The sequence below is a fragment of the Monodelphis domestica genome, chromosome 3, assembly GCF_027887165.1.
Source record: "Monodelphis domestica isolate mMonDom1 chromosome 3, mMonDom1.pri, whole genome shotgun sequence".
Classification (NCBI taxonomy): Eukaryota; Metazoa; Chordata; class Mammalia; order Didelphimorphia; family Didelphidae; genus Monodelphis; species Monodelphis domestica.
In genome coordinates this window covers 28,473,692-28,487,130 of record NC_077229.1, presented here as the reverse complement: position 1 = coordinate 28,487,130, position 13,439 = coordinate 28,473,692, and the positions used below count along the sequence as shown (strand labels likewise).

The 13,439-nt window shown below is 59.2% G+C and overlaps 1 protein-coding gene across 5 annotated transcripts in view; it reads left to right on the top strand.

Annotated features, from left to right (window-relative positions):
* The window catches only part of ACACB (acetyl-CoA carboxylase beta), a 103,896-nt gene that overhangs the window by 77,640 nt on the left and 12,817 nt on the right, over window positions 1–13,439 (top strand). For all 5 annotated transcript variants that reach the window (XM_056821601.1, XM_056821600.1, XM_056821603.1 and 2 more), the window contains 15 exons: window positions 1,046–1,183; window positions 1,512–1,611; window positions 1,975–2,082; window positions 3,185–3,241; window positions 3,389–3,430; window positions 3,800–4,015; window positions 4,750–4,905; window positions 5,146–5,349; window positions 5,664–5,819; window positions 7,815–7,934; window positions 8,026–8,295; window positions 9,239–9,336; window positions 10,343–10,463; window positions 11,815–11,925; window positions 12,786–12,929. In XM_056821601.1, the coding sequence (XP_056677579.1) occupies window positions 1,046–1,183; window positions 1,512–1,611; window positions 1,975–2,082; window positions 3,185–3,241; window positions 3,389–3,430; window positions 3,800–4,015; window positions 4,750–4,905; window positions 5,146–5,349; window positions 5,664–5,819; window positions 7,815–7,934; window positions 8,026–8,295; window positions 9,239–9,336; window positions 10,343–10,463; window positions 11,815–11,925; window positions 12,786–12,929 (2,041 nt within the window). The remainder of the gene's footprint in view (window positions 1–1,045; window positions 1,184–1,511; window positions 1,612–1,974; window positions 2,083–3,184; window positions 3,242–3,388; window positions 3,431–3,799; window positions 4,016–4,749; window positions 4,906–5,145; window positions 5,350–5,663; window positions 5,820–7,814; window positions 7,935–8,025; window positions 8,296–9,238; window positions 9,337–10,342; window positions 10,464–11,814; window positions 11,926–12,785; window positions 12,930–13,439) is intronic.

The window sequence follows — 13,439 nt, the reverse complement described above, 5'->3', positions numbered from 1 at the left end:
CACTTTGGGGCAGGAAGGTGAGAGGAATGAGGAAAAGAGGCTTGGAAAAGTTACCTTAGGAGAACCTTATCGGAAATACCGGTTGTCCGAGCATTCTTTTTCCCAGTATTTTTTCTTTTTTCACTTGCTCGTAGAAACAAATGTCAGCGAGTGTTTTTAGATATGTCAAATTTAGGTTTTCTCCCGAGGCATGAAGCGCCCGATGCAGTGCTGTCTGTCTGTCTGTCTGTCTGTACCTCCGTACAATAGGAGTCGGGTGACACAGAATCGGGACGTAGCTTCTCCCCAGGGGCTCCCGGGGACACCCCCCCATCCACCGCAGGGAGTGCCTGCAGAGCGGCCCTTCAGGGAGCGCTGCCCCCCGTGAACCCCAAGTCCTGTTAGCTCCAGCTAGGCAGCTTGGTGCCGCGCCAGCCTGGGCACACATAACCCCCTCCCCCTCCAGGCCTCCATCCCCTTTTCTGCAATGGAGGGCCAGAGACAGGCAGGGCGCGCTTTGGAGATCTTTCTCCTGGGAAGCTCCCTGAGATCGGGTGGGGCGGTCCCATCCCCTTTTACAGGCGAGGACACCGAGGCTTAGAGCGGCCCTGCGCCCCCCCTCCCCCCGGACTCCACCTGGGGCTGTCACGTGAGCCCAGGGAGGACTGCCGGGTTTGCCCAGAAACTTGGTTTCGAAGCAGAGTGACCCCATCTGTCCAGAGGGGAAATGCATCATCTCGTCCTTTCGGGGCTCCCCGGGAGGTGGGCTCCACTTGACGGGCCTCGCCTCCCAGCTAGGTGTCGCTGGGCTTGGAGTCCGCGCCCGCCTCAGACCTTTAGCCGCTGGCTGACTCTGTTTCCTCATCTGTAAAACGGGCATCACAATCGGCCCGACGGGCAGCCCGGCTTGTCCGCGTCTCGCTCTTCGGCCATCCCCGGCAGCCCGGGTCCGCTCTGTGTCTCCCCCAAGGGGGTGCTCATCGGGGTGGTGTTCAGAGAGGGCTCCTCAGACGGCCCCCGGGGAGTCGGGCCCGCAGCGACCCGGGCTGCCTCCTTCTCTCTGCAGAATGGCTCTTCCGGTCAGCGTCACCAACCCCGACCTACTGCGGCACAGCACGGAGCTGTTCATGGACAGCGGCTTCTCCCCCCTCTGCCAGAGGATGGGCGCCATGGTCGCCTTCCACCGGTTTGAGGATTTCGTCAGGTACCCAACCGGGCCTGGGAAATGGCCTCGGAGGCCGAGCCGAGCCCCGGGCAGGGCTCTTTCCAGCACCCCGCAGCCTCCCCCCGCAGCCTTGGCAGGCCGGGCCGCTGAGGATGGAGCCAGAAACATTTCTGAACCGTTTCTGCCACCCCCAGAGCCCTCGGAGGTGCCGAGGCTCACCCCAGGGGAGAGCCCACGGGCCATCCAGGGAGAGGGAGGGAGGGCTGGCTCAGGCCGCAGGGACCCCCACCCAGACCAGGGCTCCGGGGGACTGGCGGGGCCACGCGCGGGTCAGCCTGGGAAGCCCCTCACCCTACCTCCCCCCCAGAAACTTTGACGAGGTCATTTCCTGCTTCGCCAACCTGGCCAAGGAGAGCCCCCTGTTCAGCGAGGCTCGCTCCATGATGTACTCCGAGGAAGACTGCAAGGTCAGTGGCCCTGTCCGTGTGTGTGTCCGTCCGCCTGTCTCTTCCTTCCTCGCTTTCATCTCTGCCTGTCTGTCTCCTTTTCTGCTCCTTTCTCCTCTGTCTCTCTCTGTGCCCAAGACGCCTGTGTGTCTGTCTCTCCTCTCCCTCTCTGTGTCTCCCTCCCCCTCTCCCTCTTTCTGGCTGCCCTTCTCTTCCTCCATGACTCTTCTCTCTCTCTGACTGTTCGCCCGCTTGCCTCGTTCTCTCCCCTCCACCCGAGAGCCCACTCTGAGCCTTGGCTCCAAGGGCGAGCGCCTGAGGTGAAGGGACTTGCCCAGGGCCACCGAGCTTGGGGCCTCTTGTCTCTCTTCTCTTCCCCTCCAGTGCATCAAGGATGAGCCCATCCACATTCTGAACGTCGCCGTCCAGTGTGCCGACCACCTCGAGGATGACGAGTTGGTGCCCGTTTTCCGGACGTTTGTGCAATCCAAGGTATCGTGTGTGTGTGTGTGTGTGTTGTGTGTGTGTGTGTGTGTGTGTGTGTGTGTGTGTGTGTGTGTGTGCGCGTGCGTGTGCGAGCGCGTGTGTGATCCAAGCTCCTGCTGGGCTCCCCTTGGTCCCGGGGACCTGTGGGAGGGTGGGACGGCCGGGTGCCCGGCCTGGGGCCTTGGCTGATGCCGTCCCCCCCAGAGAGCTCCTGCAGGCGCTCTCTTGCACTGTAGGGGAGGGCTCGGGTCACCCCCCCAGGTCCACAGCAGGGAGGCTTTGGGCCGGGGGCTCCCCGCCTCTCGGGATCCCCGAGTGCTTTTCTGCTGGCGTCCCGGGAGGCAGCCAGGGCAGGCCCGTTTCTGGCCTCAGAAGCCCTGCGCCCTGGAGGGGGCGTCTGCATGCAGGCTGTAACTCATGAGTCTGGGGGAGACCCGGAGGCAGGAGGCTGCGCCACGCCGGGGCTCTGGTGACCCTCAGACCCCTCCTTTACGGAGTGACCAGCCGTCCCTTCGGGCTCGCCTCTCCCCGGCGTTGTTTGGGGCAGACGCCGCTGTGGCCCCGTGTGAGAGCTTGAAGCGGGGCTGCGAGACTTTGTCCAGAGAGATCGCTTGTGGCCGGAGCCAGGAGGACCGAGGGGGCAGCCCAGGCTTCCTCTGGGAGTGGGGGAGAGCGAGCGAGCGAGGGCCGGAGAGGAGCGGGACCCCAACACTCCGCCCAGGCCCTTTAGGAGGAGGCTCCGGCCTTGGTGGCGCTTAGGCCGGCTGGGGAGGTGGGCACGGGGGAGCCGGGGACTGCGGGGAGGAGGCAGATTAGACGGTCCCACAGCGTCCCAGTGTGGAGCGAGCTGCGCTGAGCTGAGCAGGGCTGCTGGCTCCCTGGAGGGCTCCTGGAGGACCCTCGCCTGGGTCTGGGTCAGACCACGGAGCCCTCGGGGCCCTTCTCACCCAAAGCCCTCGCGGGCCCCCAAGGGCCTAGCCGGGCACTCTTCCGCTGGGGATGCCGGGACTAAGCGCTCGGACCCGTCCGGCTCCTCCGTTTTGTCCTCGGCTGCCTGATGCCTTCGTGGGCGACGCTGGCCCTCACGCGTCCCCTCCTTTAACTATAGAAACACGTCCTCGTGGAATACGGCCTCCGGAGGATCACCTTTCTCATCGCCCAAGAGGTGAGCGACGGCCTTTCGGGGCCCCTCTCGAGGCCGGCTCGGGGCTCCCGAGGAGCCCCTGGGGGGGGGGCTGGGGTCCGGGGCGTCGTGGGCCCGATTTACTCCAGCCCCCTTTCACTGAACTGACTTCTCTTTTTCTTCTTGCAGAGAGAATTTCCCAAGTTTTTTACGTTCCGAGCCAGAGATGAGGTATGGCCAGATCTCCTGGCACTCTGTCTGTCCTCGCCTGGGCATTCCTCCCCGGCCTGCCCTTCATGGCAGAAAGGACACTTGAGCCTGTCCAGGGCCACCCAGGCCGCAGGGGGCACAAACCCAGGTCTCGGGACTCCCTTGAATATGTGCAGCACTTGCCCACCCTCGGGCCTCTTTCCCTGGGGTGCTTCAGGGCGCCCCTCCTGCAGGAAGCCCTTGCAGCTTGTCCTCGCCCTGGGGGTCAGGAGCGGCTCTCCCCTCTCTCTCCTCGCCCACGGGGGCCGGGGTTCTCCTTGTCTCGCCTGCCCCGACGCGTCCCACTGCCGCCGAGCGGAGGGTCTCTGATCGCTGCCGGTTTGTCCTCAGTTTGCTGAAGACCGGATCTACCGCCATTTGGAGCCCGCCCTGGCCTTCCAGCTGGAGCTGAACCGCATGCGCAACTTTGAGCTGAAGGCCGTGCCCTGCGCCAACCACAAGATGCACCTCTATCTGGGCGCCGCCCGCGTGAAGGAAGGCACCGAAGTGACCGACCACCGCTTCTTCATCCGGGCCATCATCAGGCACTCGGATCTCATCACCAAGGTACGCGGGCCGGGCCGAGGCCCCGGGCCTTCAAGTCCTGCCCCGGACAGGGCCTGGCTCGAGCTGCTCCTGCGGCTGCCTTCATTCTTTTTTACCCTTTACCTTCTGTCTTAGGGTCGACTCTTTCTCCAATTGGATTTTATTTTTCCAATTCCGTGTGGAAACCGTTTTTGACGATTGTTTTCTGACATTTTGTGACGCAGACTCTCTTCTTCCCTTCCTCTCCAAGGCCAGGTCCAGACCTGATACTCTCTCCACTGGGCTGCCCTCATTCTAAGGAGGATTCCTGGGAACATTCCTGGACTCTTTAAATTTTTTTAAACTCTCACCTTCTGTCTTGGAGTCAATACTGTGTATTGGTGCCAAGGCAGAAGAGTGGTAAGGGCGAGGCAATGGGGGTCAAGTGACTTGCCCAGGGTCACACAGCTGGGAAGGGTCTGAGGCCAAATTTGAACCCAGGACCTCCTGTCTCTAGGCCTGGCTCTCAATCCACTGAGCCTCCAGGATAATAATAATAAGCAGGATTCCTGGGATCACTCCTGGACTCTTGAAAAAAGAGCCCCTTGGTCCTTTGTTATAGCTGGTCACTTCTGGTTGTCCCACCTTTGCCCCAGAGCACCCACCCTCATCCAGTTCCTTGGGCAACGTCGCCAGCTTGGCAGGGAGGTTGCCTCCTTAACGCCCGGCTCCACGCTGGCTCGCCTTCACTTCTGACTACCTTCCCTCAATGCCAGGAAGCCTCCTTCGAGTACCTGCAGAATGAGGGGGAGCGGCTGCTCTTGGAAGCCATGGACGAGTTGGAGGTGGCGTTCAACAACACCAGCGTCCGCACCGACTGCAACCACATCTTCCTCAACTTTGTCCCCACCGTCATTATGGACCCTTCCAAGGTGCGCTCTGGGGGGCTCCACAGGGACGTGGCTGGACCCTCTCGGGGAGGACGGCTCGTGCTTCGGTGCCCCTCGAGCCCTCGGCGGGATTGGGAGGGCCGAGGAGGAATGGGGCCCTGGGAGAAAGCTCAGGCTTCCTGTGTGCCCCCTCCCCCGGGGCCTGCGGGGTCCTGGGTTCTAGAAGTCTGTGGCAGGGCCCCAGCATCCTCTGTCTGTGCGTCTGGCTCTTGTTACTGACAGATCGAGGAGTCCGTGCGGTCCATGGTGATGAGATACGGGAGCCGGCTGTGGAAACTGCGAGTCCTGCAGGCTGAGGTCAAAATTAACATCCGCATGACCCCGACCGGCACTGCCATCCCCATTCGCCTCTTCCTGACCAACGAGTCGGGCTACTACCTAGATATCAGCCTCTACAAGGAAGTAACAGATCCCAGGAGTGGAAACGTAAGAAAGGGCCTCACTTTCTTGTTGGGATTTCCTGCCGGAAAATGATGAAAACTCCTAGCAGCAGGACAGCTGGGTGGCTCAGGGATAGAGAGCCAGGCCTGGAGACAGGAGGTCCTGGGCTCCAATGTGGCCTCAGATGCTTCCTAGCCAAGTGACCCTGGGCAAGTCACTTGATCTCCATTGTCTGGTCCTTACTGCTTTTCTGCTTTAGAACGGATACTCAGTATTGATTCTAAAACGGAAGGGAGGGAGGGAGGGAGGGAGGGAGGGAAAGATGCACTTGGGCTTCCCTCTGTTCTTCCTCCTTCTAGATCATGTTTCATTCATTTGGAAACAAACAAGGAGCCCAGCATGGAATGCTGATCAATACTCCCTATGTGACCAAAGACCTTCTCCAGGCAAAAAGGTTCCAGGCTCAGTCTCTGGGCACTACCTACATCTATGACTTCCCAGAGATGTTCAAACAGGCAAGACTCGCCCTGTATTTTCTTTTCCTCTGTTTTTAAAATTGGCCCAGAACTTTTCTATTTTTTTATTTATAATTTCTTTTATTTTAAAGCATTTTTTCATGGTTCCATGATTCTTGTTGTCTCCTCTTCTCTTCCCACTCCCAGAGCTGACAAGCAATTCCACTAGGTTATATATATATTATCACTCAATACCGATTTCCACATTCATTTTTGTAATAGAGAAGTCTTCTAAAAACCAAAGTCCTAAATCCTGTACCCATATAAACAAGGGATCAATCACATGTTTTTCTTCTGCGTTTCTACTCCCACGGTTCTTCCTCTGGCTGTGGACAGCGTACTTTCTCATAAGTTCCTCCTTGTTGTCCTGGATCATTGTATTGTTACTCGTAGCAAAGTCCATTACCTTGGACCATTCCACAGTGTTTCAGTCTCTGTGTACAACATTCTCCTGGTTCTGCTCATTTTGTTTCACATCAGTTCATGGAGGTCTTTCCAGTTCACATGGAATCCCTCCAGTTCATCATTCCTTTGAGCACAATTATAGTATTTGAACACAAAATAGTATTCCATCACCAACAGATACCACAATTTGGTCAGCCATTCCCCAATTGAAGGGCATCCCCTCATTTTCCAACTTTTTGCCACTACAAAGAGCACAGCTTTGAATATTCTTGTACATTTTTTTTTATCTCTTTGGGATACAAATCCAGCAATGGTATGGCTGGATCAAAGGGCAGGCATTCTTTTAAAGCTCTTGGTGCATAATTCCAAATTGCCTTCCAAAATTGTTGATCAGTTCACAATTCTACCAGCAATGCATTAGCATCCCAATTTTGCCACATCTCCATTTATTGTTTTCCTTTAGTGTCATATTGGATAATCTGCTAGGTGTGAGGTATTATCTCAGAGTTCAATTTGTATCTCTCTAATCAAGAGGGATTTAGAACACTTTTTTGTGATTGTTGATAGTTTTGATTTCTTCATCTGAAAACCATCTATTCATGTCACTTGACCACTCATCATTTGAGGAATGGCTTGATTTCTTATAAATATAACTTAGTTCCTTATAAATTTGAGACATTAGACCTTTGTCAGAGATTTTTGTCATAAAAATTTTTCCCCAGTTTGTGGCTTCCCTTGTAATTTTGGTTGCATTGGTTTTGTTTGTACAAAACCCTTTTAATTTGGTATTCTCAAAATTATTCATTTTGCATTTTGTAACATTCTCTATCTCTTGCTTGGTCTTAAATTCTTTTCTTACTTGTAGATCTGACAAATATACTATTCTGTGTTCACCCAATTTATTTGTAACTTAACTCTTTCTATTTCAATCAGTTACCCATTTTGAATTTATCTTGGTGTAGGGTATGAGATGTTGATCTAAACCTCATTTCCCCCATACTGTTTTCCAATTCTCCCAGCAGTTTTTATTAAATAGGAGGTTACTGCACTTTAAGTAAATGTTGCACCCACTTAGTAAGCTGCCTTTTTGGTGACCTGGGCAGATTCCTAATCCCCTGTGGTCTGAAGAGCTTTGAGGCCAAAGCACTGTGTCCTTTAGGAAAAGGGGGCTTTGCGTGGGATGGTTTGATGGTTTCTCTACAGATTTGGAGAAGTATTATCGGTGTGTGTGTGTGTGTGTGTGTGTGTGTGTGTGTGTGTGTGTGCGTACGTGCGCGCGCAATCAGATTCTTGAAATCTTTTGGGAAATGAATCACATGACACACAGATAGCCAATGTCGAATGGCTTGTTGTCCTCAGGAGCAGGGAAGGAAGGGAGGAAAGCCAGAATTCATAATTTTAGAAATGGAATGTTAACAATTGCCTTAATACATAATTGGGAAAAAATAAACAGACCACCCCGGCCATCTTGGCAGTGTGCTCCACGTGAGTCATTAAGCATTATGACAGTCTAGGCCGCACTGCTGGGACCGAGGGGCCGGGAGAGGGCTCGGCCTAATGACTTTGGGCTCTTGTTTGTCGTCTCTGCAGGCTCTCTACAAACTGTGGGGCTCAGAAAAGCACCCCAAGGATGTCTTGACATGTACAGAGCTCGTGCTGGACTCTCAGGGGCAGCTGGTAGAGATGAACAGGCTCCCCGGCGGGAACGAGGTAAACGACGGCCGGCCCGGGTGGCCGCAGGGCCGCCCCCTGGTCTTGGCCGCCGGCCCCCTTCAGCCCGCCGCCTTGTCTCCTCTCACAGATCGGTATGGTGGCTTTCAAGATGGTGCTCAAAACTCGAGAGTATCCCCAGGGCCGGACCATCATTGTCATCGGGAATGACATCACTTTCCGGATCGGCTCCTTCGGGCAAGAGGAAGACCTGCTCTTCCTGCGTGTGTCCCAGCTGGCCCGAGCAGAGGGCATCCCCAAGATCTACCTCTCCGCCAACAGCGGCGCCCGCATAGGCCTGGCCGAGGAGATCCGGCACATGTTCCAAGTGGCGTGGCTTGACCCTGCAGACCCCTGCAAGGTGGGTGTCTTTGGGGGGGCAGAGAAGCTGTGAATGGGGAGCCTTCCAGGAAACCAAAGGCTGGGCCCGAGAGCGGGCCAGGCCAGCGAAGAGGGAAGGACACGTGCTGCTGGCCATTCCGCGTCCTCCGCCAGAGAACGTCCTGGTCGGCCAGAATGGCCCCTGGGTCCTTTGCCAGCTCAGATGGTCAGTGTTAAGGGTGACTAAAGGGCTAAGGCGGGGGTGCTACCCACTGGCCTCCGAGGCGTCGCTCCTTGGTGGCCTCTTGGCAGGCCTCGGGCACCTTCATGGTGTGGATGGCGAGCCTGCAGAGCTCCTCAGGATAGCCCGGGAGACGCGGCCCTAAACACAGAGCAGAAGCCTTGGACGTGGGCCCTCTACAGGTTCTTCGGAGAGACACTCCAGACCTGGGAGATGTCGTCCAGCCTGAGCTCAAAGGAACATTTCTTCTCGTGTCCCCGATGCCAGTCCCTAAACTTTGCTTTAGGCCTCGTAGGCCAGCGTGTCCTCCACCCCAACCCGGCCTAGACAGCTCCCTGCAGAGGCACCAGAATGGCTCCGAGAGAGCTCCTGGAGAGGCCTGGCCCCGGGGGGGGGGGGGGGCGGGGGTGGTAGCAGAGTGGCCCGAATTCGGGGCCAGGAGGACCCCGCCGTGGGCTACCAGGGACGCGGTGAGCCCCTGCGCAGGAGGCGAATGGCCGCTGCTCTCAGGTCTCTGGCTGCCCCAGGAGAGAGGCTCGCGCTCTAATGGGGGCCCCCCGGCACACCCGGGGGCTCCCACAGAGGGCGGCATTCCCTGGGACGCTGTAGCTTTGCTTGACCTCATCTTGCGGGTCCTCAGATGCGGCGGCCTCGATGGTCCGTCCGAGCCCTCCCAGGAGTGGCGGGGGGAGGAGCGGAGCCGAGGCCTTCATGGGGTGACCGTCGTCCGTCTCGCTTGCAGGGATTCAAATATCTCTACCTGACGCCCCAAGACTACACCAAGATCAGCTCCCTGAATTCTGTCCATTGCACGCACATCGAGGAAGAAGGCGAGTCCAGGTGAGCTCTGCTCGGCCGTGGGGGCCCGCTTGTCTGGCTCGCAGTCTGCCCGCCCACTCGAAGATGCCTCGTGACGTCCTGCCGGACGCACGACGGGACCGTCTCCCATGGTTGCCCAATGGCCCATTTAGAAGTCAGTAAGGATGTATGGGGCAGCCGGGTGGGTCAGTGGATAGAGACCCGGGCCTGGAGACGGGAGGCCAAATGTGGCCTCAGGCACTCCCTGGCTGGGTGACCCTGGGCGAGTCACTTCACCCCATTGCCTCACCCTTTCCCGCCCTTCTGCTTTGGAGCCAGTGCACAGGATTGACTCCAAGATGGAACGTGAGGGTCTAAAGGTAAATAAAATGAAATGAAATGGAAGGCAAGGATTTAGATGAGAAAAACGCAAGGAGCATGTACGCAGGCCCCCCGAGTGCTGGGGCACAGTCCACAGAAGGGCCCGCCCGAAGTTCCATTGCCCTGGGGAAGGCCCCAAGGCCCTGCGCGAGCTGAGCAGGCCACAGACCCCGGGATTCGTTCCGGGGGAGCAGGGAGGAAGGGCAGCCTTCGTGTAGGAGGCCGTCGCCTCACACTCTGGGCAGCCCAAAGCCAGGGAGAGGGAGGTGTGCTTGGTGCAGAGGGACCCTGAAGGAGGCCGCCCGCGCCTGGCCCCGAGCGTCCCCGTCCCAGGCACGCACGAGAGCGCGCCTGGGACGTTTGGCTTGAACCCTTCCCTTCGTCTTCAAGTGGAGCGGTGCGGGCTGGGCCAGGGTCCCCCGCGAGGACGCGCCTGAGCCCACGCTGGAACTCGGGGCCTCCCGGCTCGCTGCCCCGGCGCTTGGCGGAGCCTCTGAGCCCGAGAGGTGGCCGAGTTGTAGAGTGGGGCGGGTGGGCAGCCCCCTGGACTCCCCTTACCCGAACCTCCTGTGGCAGAGGCTCTGGGGTGGTGTAAGACGAGCAGCCGGTGTCCCCGCGCCCCCGCGGCCTCCCTGCTCCTCTGCTTAACGTTTGCGTGGCCCGGCAGGTACGTCATCACCGACATCATCGGGAAGGACGACGGTCTCGGAGTGGAGAACCTGAGGGGCTCCGGCACCATCGCCGGCGAGTCGTCTCTGGCCTACGAGGAGATCATCACCGTCAGCATGGTGAGTGCCCTCTCCTTGGCTCGCTCGCTGTCCCCGGGGCTGGCCAGCCAGCAGGGCCCCTGCCGAGCCTCCCGCGCCGCTGGCCCAAAGCAGCCCTGGCCCGGCGGCAGACGTCTGGGCCGCATCGGACCCTGGACCCAAAGCCTGGGCCCGGCTCCCACGGCTCGTTCTGAGACCCCGGAGTTGGGCTACGTTCAGGTAGAAGCGGACGGCCCGAGTGGTAGTGAAAGGGGCGCGGGCTGTCCGGAGCAACCTCCCGGCTCCCCTTGGGGCCGCTCCGGCCACGGTCAGTGCCTCCCGGGTGGCCGCTCCCAGGATGTCCGCCACAGACCCGACCTGCCCACGGAGACGCCGAGAAAACGGCGCAGCAAGACTAAGAGCTCGTGAAGCGCCTCCTCCGGCCTACCACGGCCATCGGCCATCTGCTCGCTTGAGTGTGGGTGCCGCTCTCGCCCCAGCGACCGTGCCGTGACAGGAGCCAGGACGCGGCTTCCTCGGACTCGAGCAGAAGGCCACTCCCGAGGCCGAGGCCCTGCTGCGGATCTCCCGCCCACCACTTCGTAGGCCTCGCGGCCCTGGTCCTCCCCTAGTCCTAGTCCATCATCCATCAGTCCAGCGTTTACAGAAAAAGCCTCCGGAAGCCTGGCGTCCCCGGGCCTCGCGCCTGCACGCCCCTCCCCGAGGGCGGCCTTCCCCTGAGGCCTGCGGCGCCCCCTTTCAGGCAGAGGCTGCATCTCTCACCCCCTGAGGCATGCTCTCTAGCAGGTCTCGCTGCTGCTCGGGTCTCTGTGGCGGCTGTCCCGTGAGGGGGAGATCTGCCATGAGCAGCGGGGCTCAGCAGGGAGCCCCCGGGCTGCGGAGTCTGCCTCCCCAGGCTGCTCTCAGACCACACTGGGAGAATCCAAGGGGAGCTGTCCGTGCGGAGGCAGCCTTAGGAGGCTCGGCCGGCCTTTCCCCTGAAGCAGCGGCAGCAGAGATAAGCCCCCGCCATCCGGGGTGACAGCATCCACAGCCCCCCGACAGAGCTGGAAATCCTTTCTGGCCTGGACAAGCTTTTCGCACGGTCTTCGCTAGCCTCAGGAATGTGCCTGAAGCTTCTGAGAAGTGTGGAGTTTCCCCGGCCTCTCCGAGGCCGTCCATCCGAGCCCAGGCTCCGAGCAGGGGTCCCAAGAAGCCGCCTGCTGATGGGGGAGGATTCGGCCACGGCACCTCCGGGAGACCCTCCGCGGAGCCCGAGGCTGCCGCCCCGTCCCAGCAGAATCCGAGGGCGCCGGTCCCGGAGCCCTGTTTCAGAGGCCGTTTCCTGCTCCCTGCTTCCCCCTCGCTCACCAGGCACTCATCTCCTCCCCAGGTGACCTGCCGAGCTATCGGAATCGGAGCCTACCTGGTCCGGTTAGGCCAGCGGGTGATACAGGTCGACAACTCCCACATCATCCTGACGGGAGCGGGGGCCCTGAACAAGGTAAGCAGGCCCAGGCCGAGGCGCCACCACTCTGCGTCACGGCCATGAGCGGCTCCCGGCTCTGCCCTTCCTCCTGGGCCTGACCCTGCCGCCAGGAAGTCGTGGGGGAGGGGCGGCCCGGGGCCTGGTTGAAGGCCATGGGCCGAAGGTCTGGGGAAGAGAAGTGAGGCCGGCCTGTAGAAGAGAGATTGCAGACGCGTTCTGGGCCCTCCAAGGCTGTGCTAGCAGGCTCAGAACGGTACGCAGGGAATTCCTAGTCCTTTAAAGCCAGAAACCTCCCTTACCTTTGGTTGTGAAACATTAAATATTGGGGAAGGGCTAGGCAACGGGGCCAAGTGCCTTGCTCAGGGTCACCCAGCTAGGAAGCGTCCAAGGCCACCTCAAGCCTGGCTCTGTCCCCGTGGAGCCCCGGCTGCCCCTCAAGTCCTAGCACATTGGATGGCCCCCGCCAGGGGCATTCTAGAGGGGTGTTGTGGTCAGATAGGGATGGTTTGAGACAGACCTCAGAGTCTCCTCCAATGCTGGGCTGGAGAGCATCCGAGGGTCCCCGCTGGGAGACTGAGGCGGCCCTGCGTCCGGCCCCTCGTTTTATTGATGAGGAAAGTGAGCCCGAAAGACAGGGCGAGCCGTCTGTCTGGAGTCTCCCAGCCCGACTAGGAATCGCCCATGGCCACACCCGACTCCAAGGCCAGCCCTCCAGCCGCTGCCTCCCCTCTGACCTTAGATGGCCTGATGCACTGTTCAAGCCGCTCTTGCTCCCGTGCCCGAGCTCGATGGCGTCACCCCCGCCCCGGGGTGGCTGCCTGTCCGGGCTGTGCGCCCGGCTGCTGGGGCTTTGCTGACTTTGGGTTTTGAACCAGGTCCTCGGCCGTGAAGTTTATACCTCAAATAACCAGTTGGGTGGCGTGCAGATCATGCATTTTAATGGCATTTCCCACATCACCGTTCCAGATGACTTTGAGGGAGTTTACACCATCTTGGAGTGGCTGTCCTATATGCCCAAGGTATGGGGTCCCCGACCGCAGGGGGCCGGCCCGTCGTACCCGGCCAACTAGCACGGGCAGAGATCCCGATCCCTCCTCCTGCCCGCCTTGGGGGTGACTTAGCAGGAGGCTGGGAAGCCCAGTGACTATTGAGAGGGGTTCAAGGCCACATCACGGCCGTCCTCCTCATTGCTGCCCATCTGGTGATCTTCCTCGCATTGCCTCTCTTCCCCGACCCCACCAGGATCATATTAATCATCCCTTCGTCCCGTCTAGCCAGTTCCCCATCTCAGACTGGGAGAGCAAAGAAAGAAGTCGTACTAGAAATGTGCTCTTTTTGTCTACAGTTCTCTTTGCTCGACCGTGGACGTGGGAACGCTCCTATTATTTGGTGTTTGCTAAGTTCAGGGGAAAACTAAAGTAAAAATAGCCCGCCACGGTATGGCCGTTAAAGGTTTGCAAAGCACTCGACGAGTGGCAACTCGTTGATCCTTGCACCCGCCCTGGGAGGCGGGTTCTTTACCTCGGTTT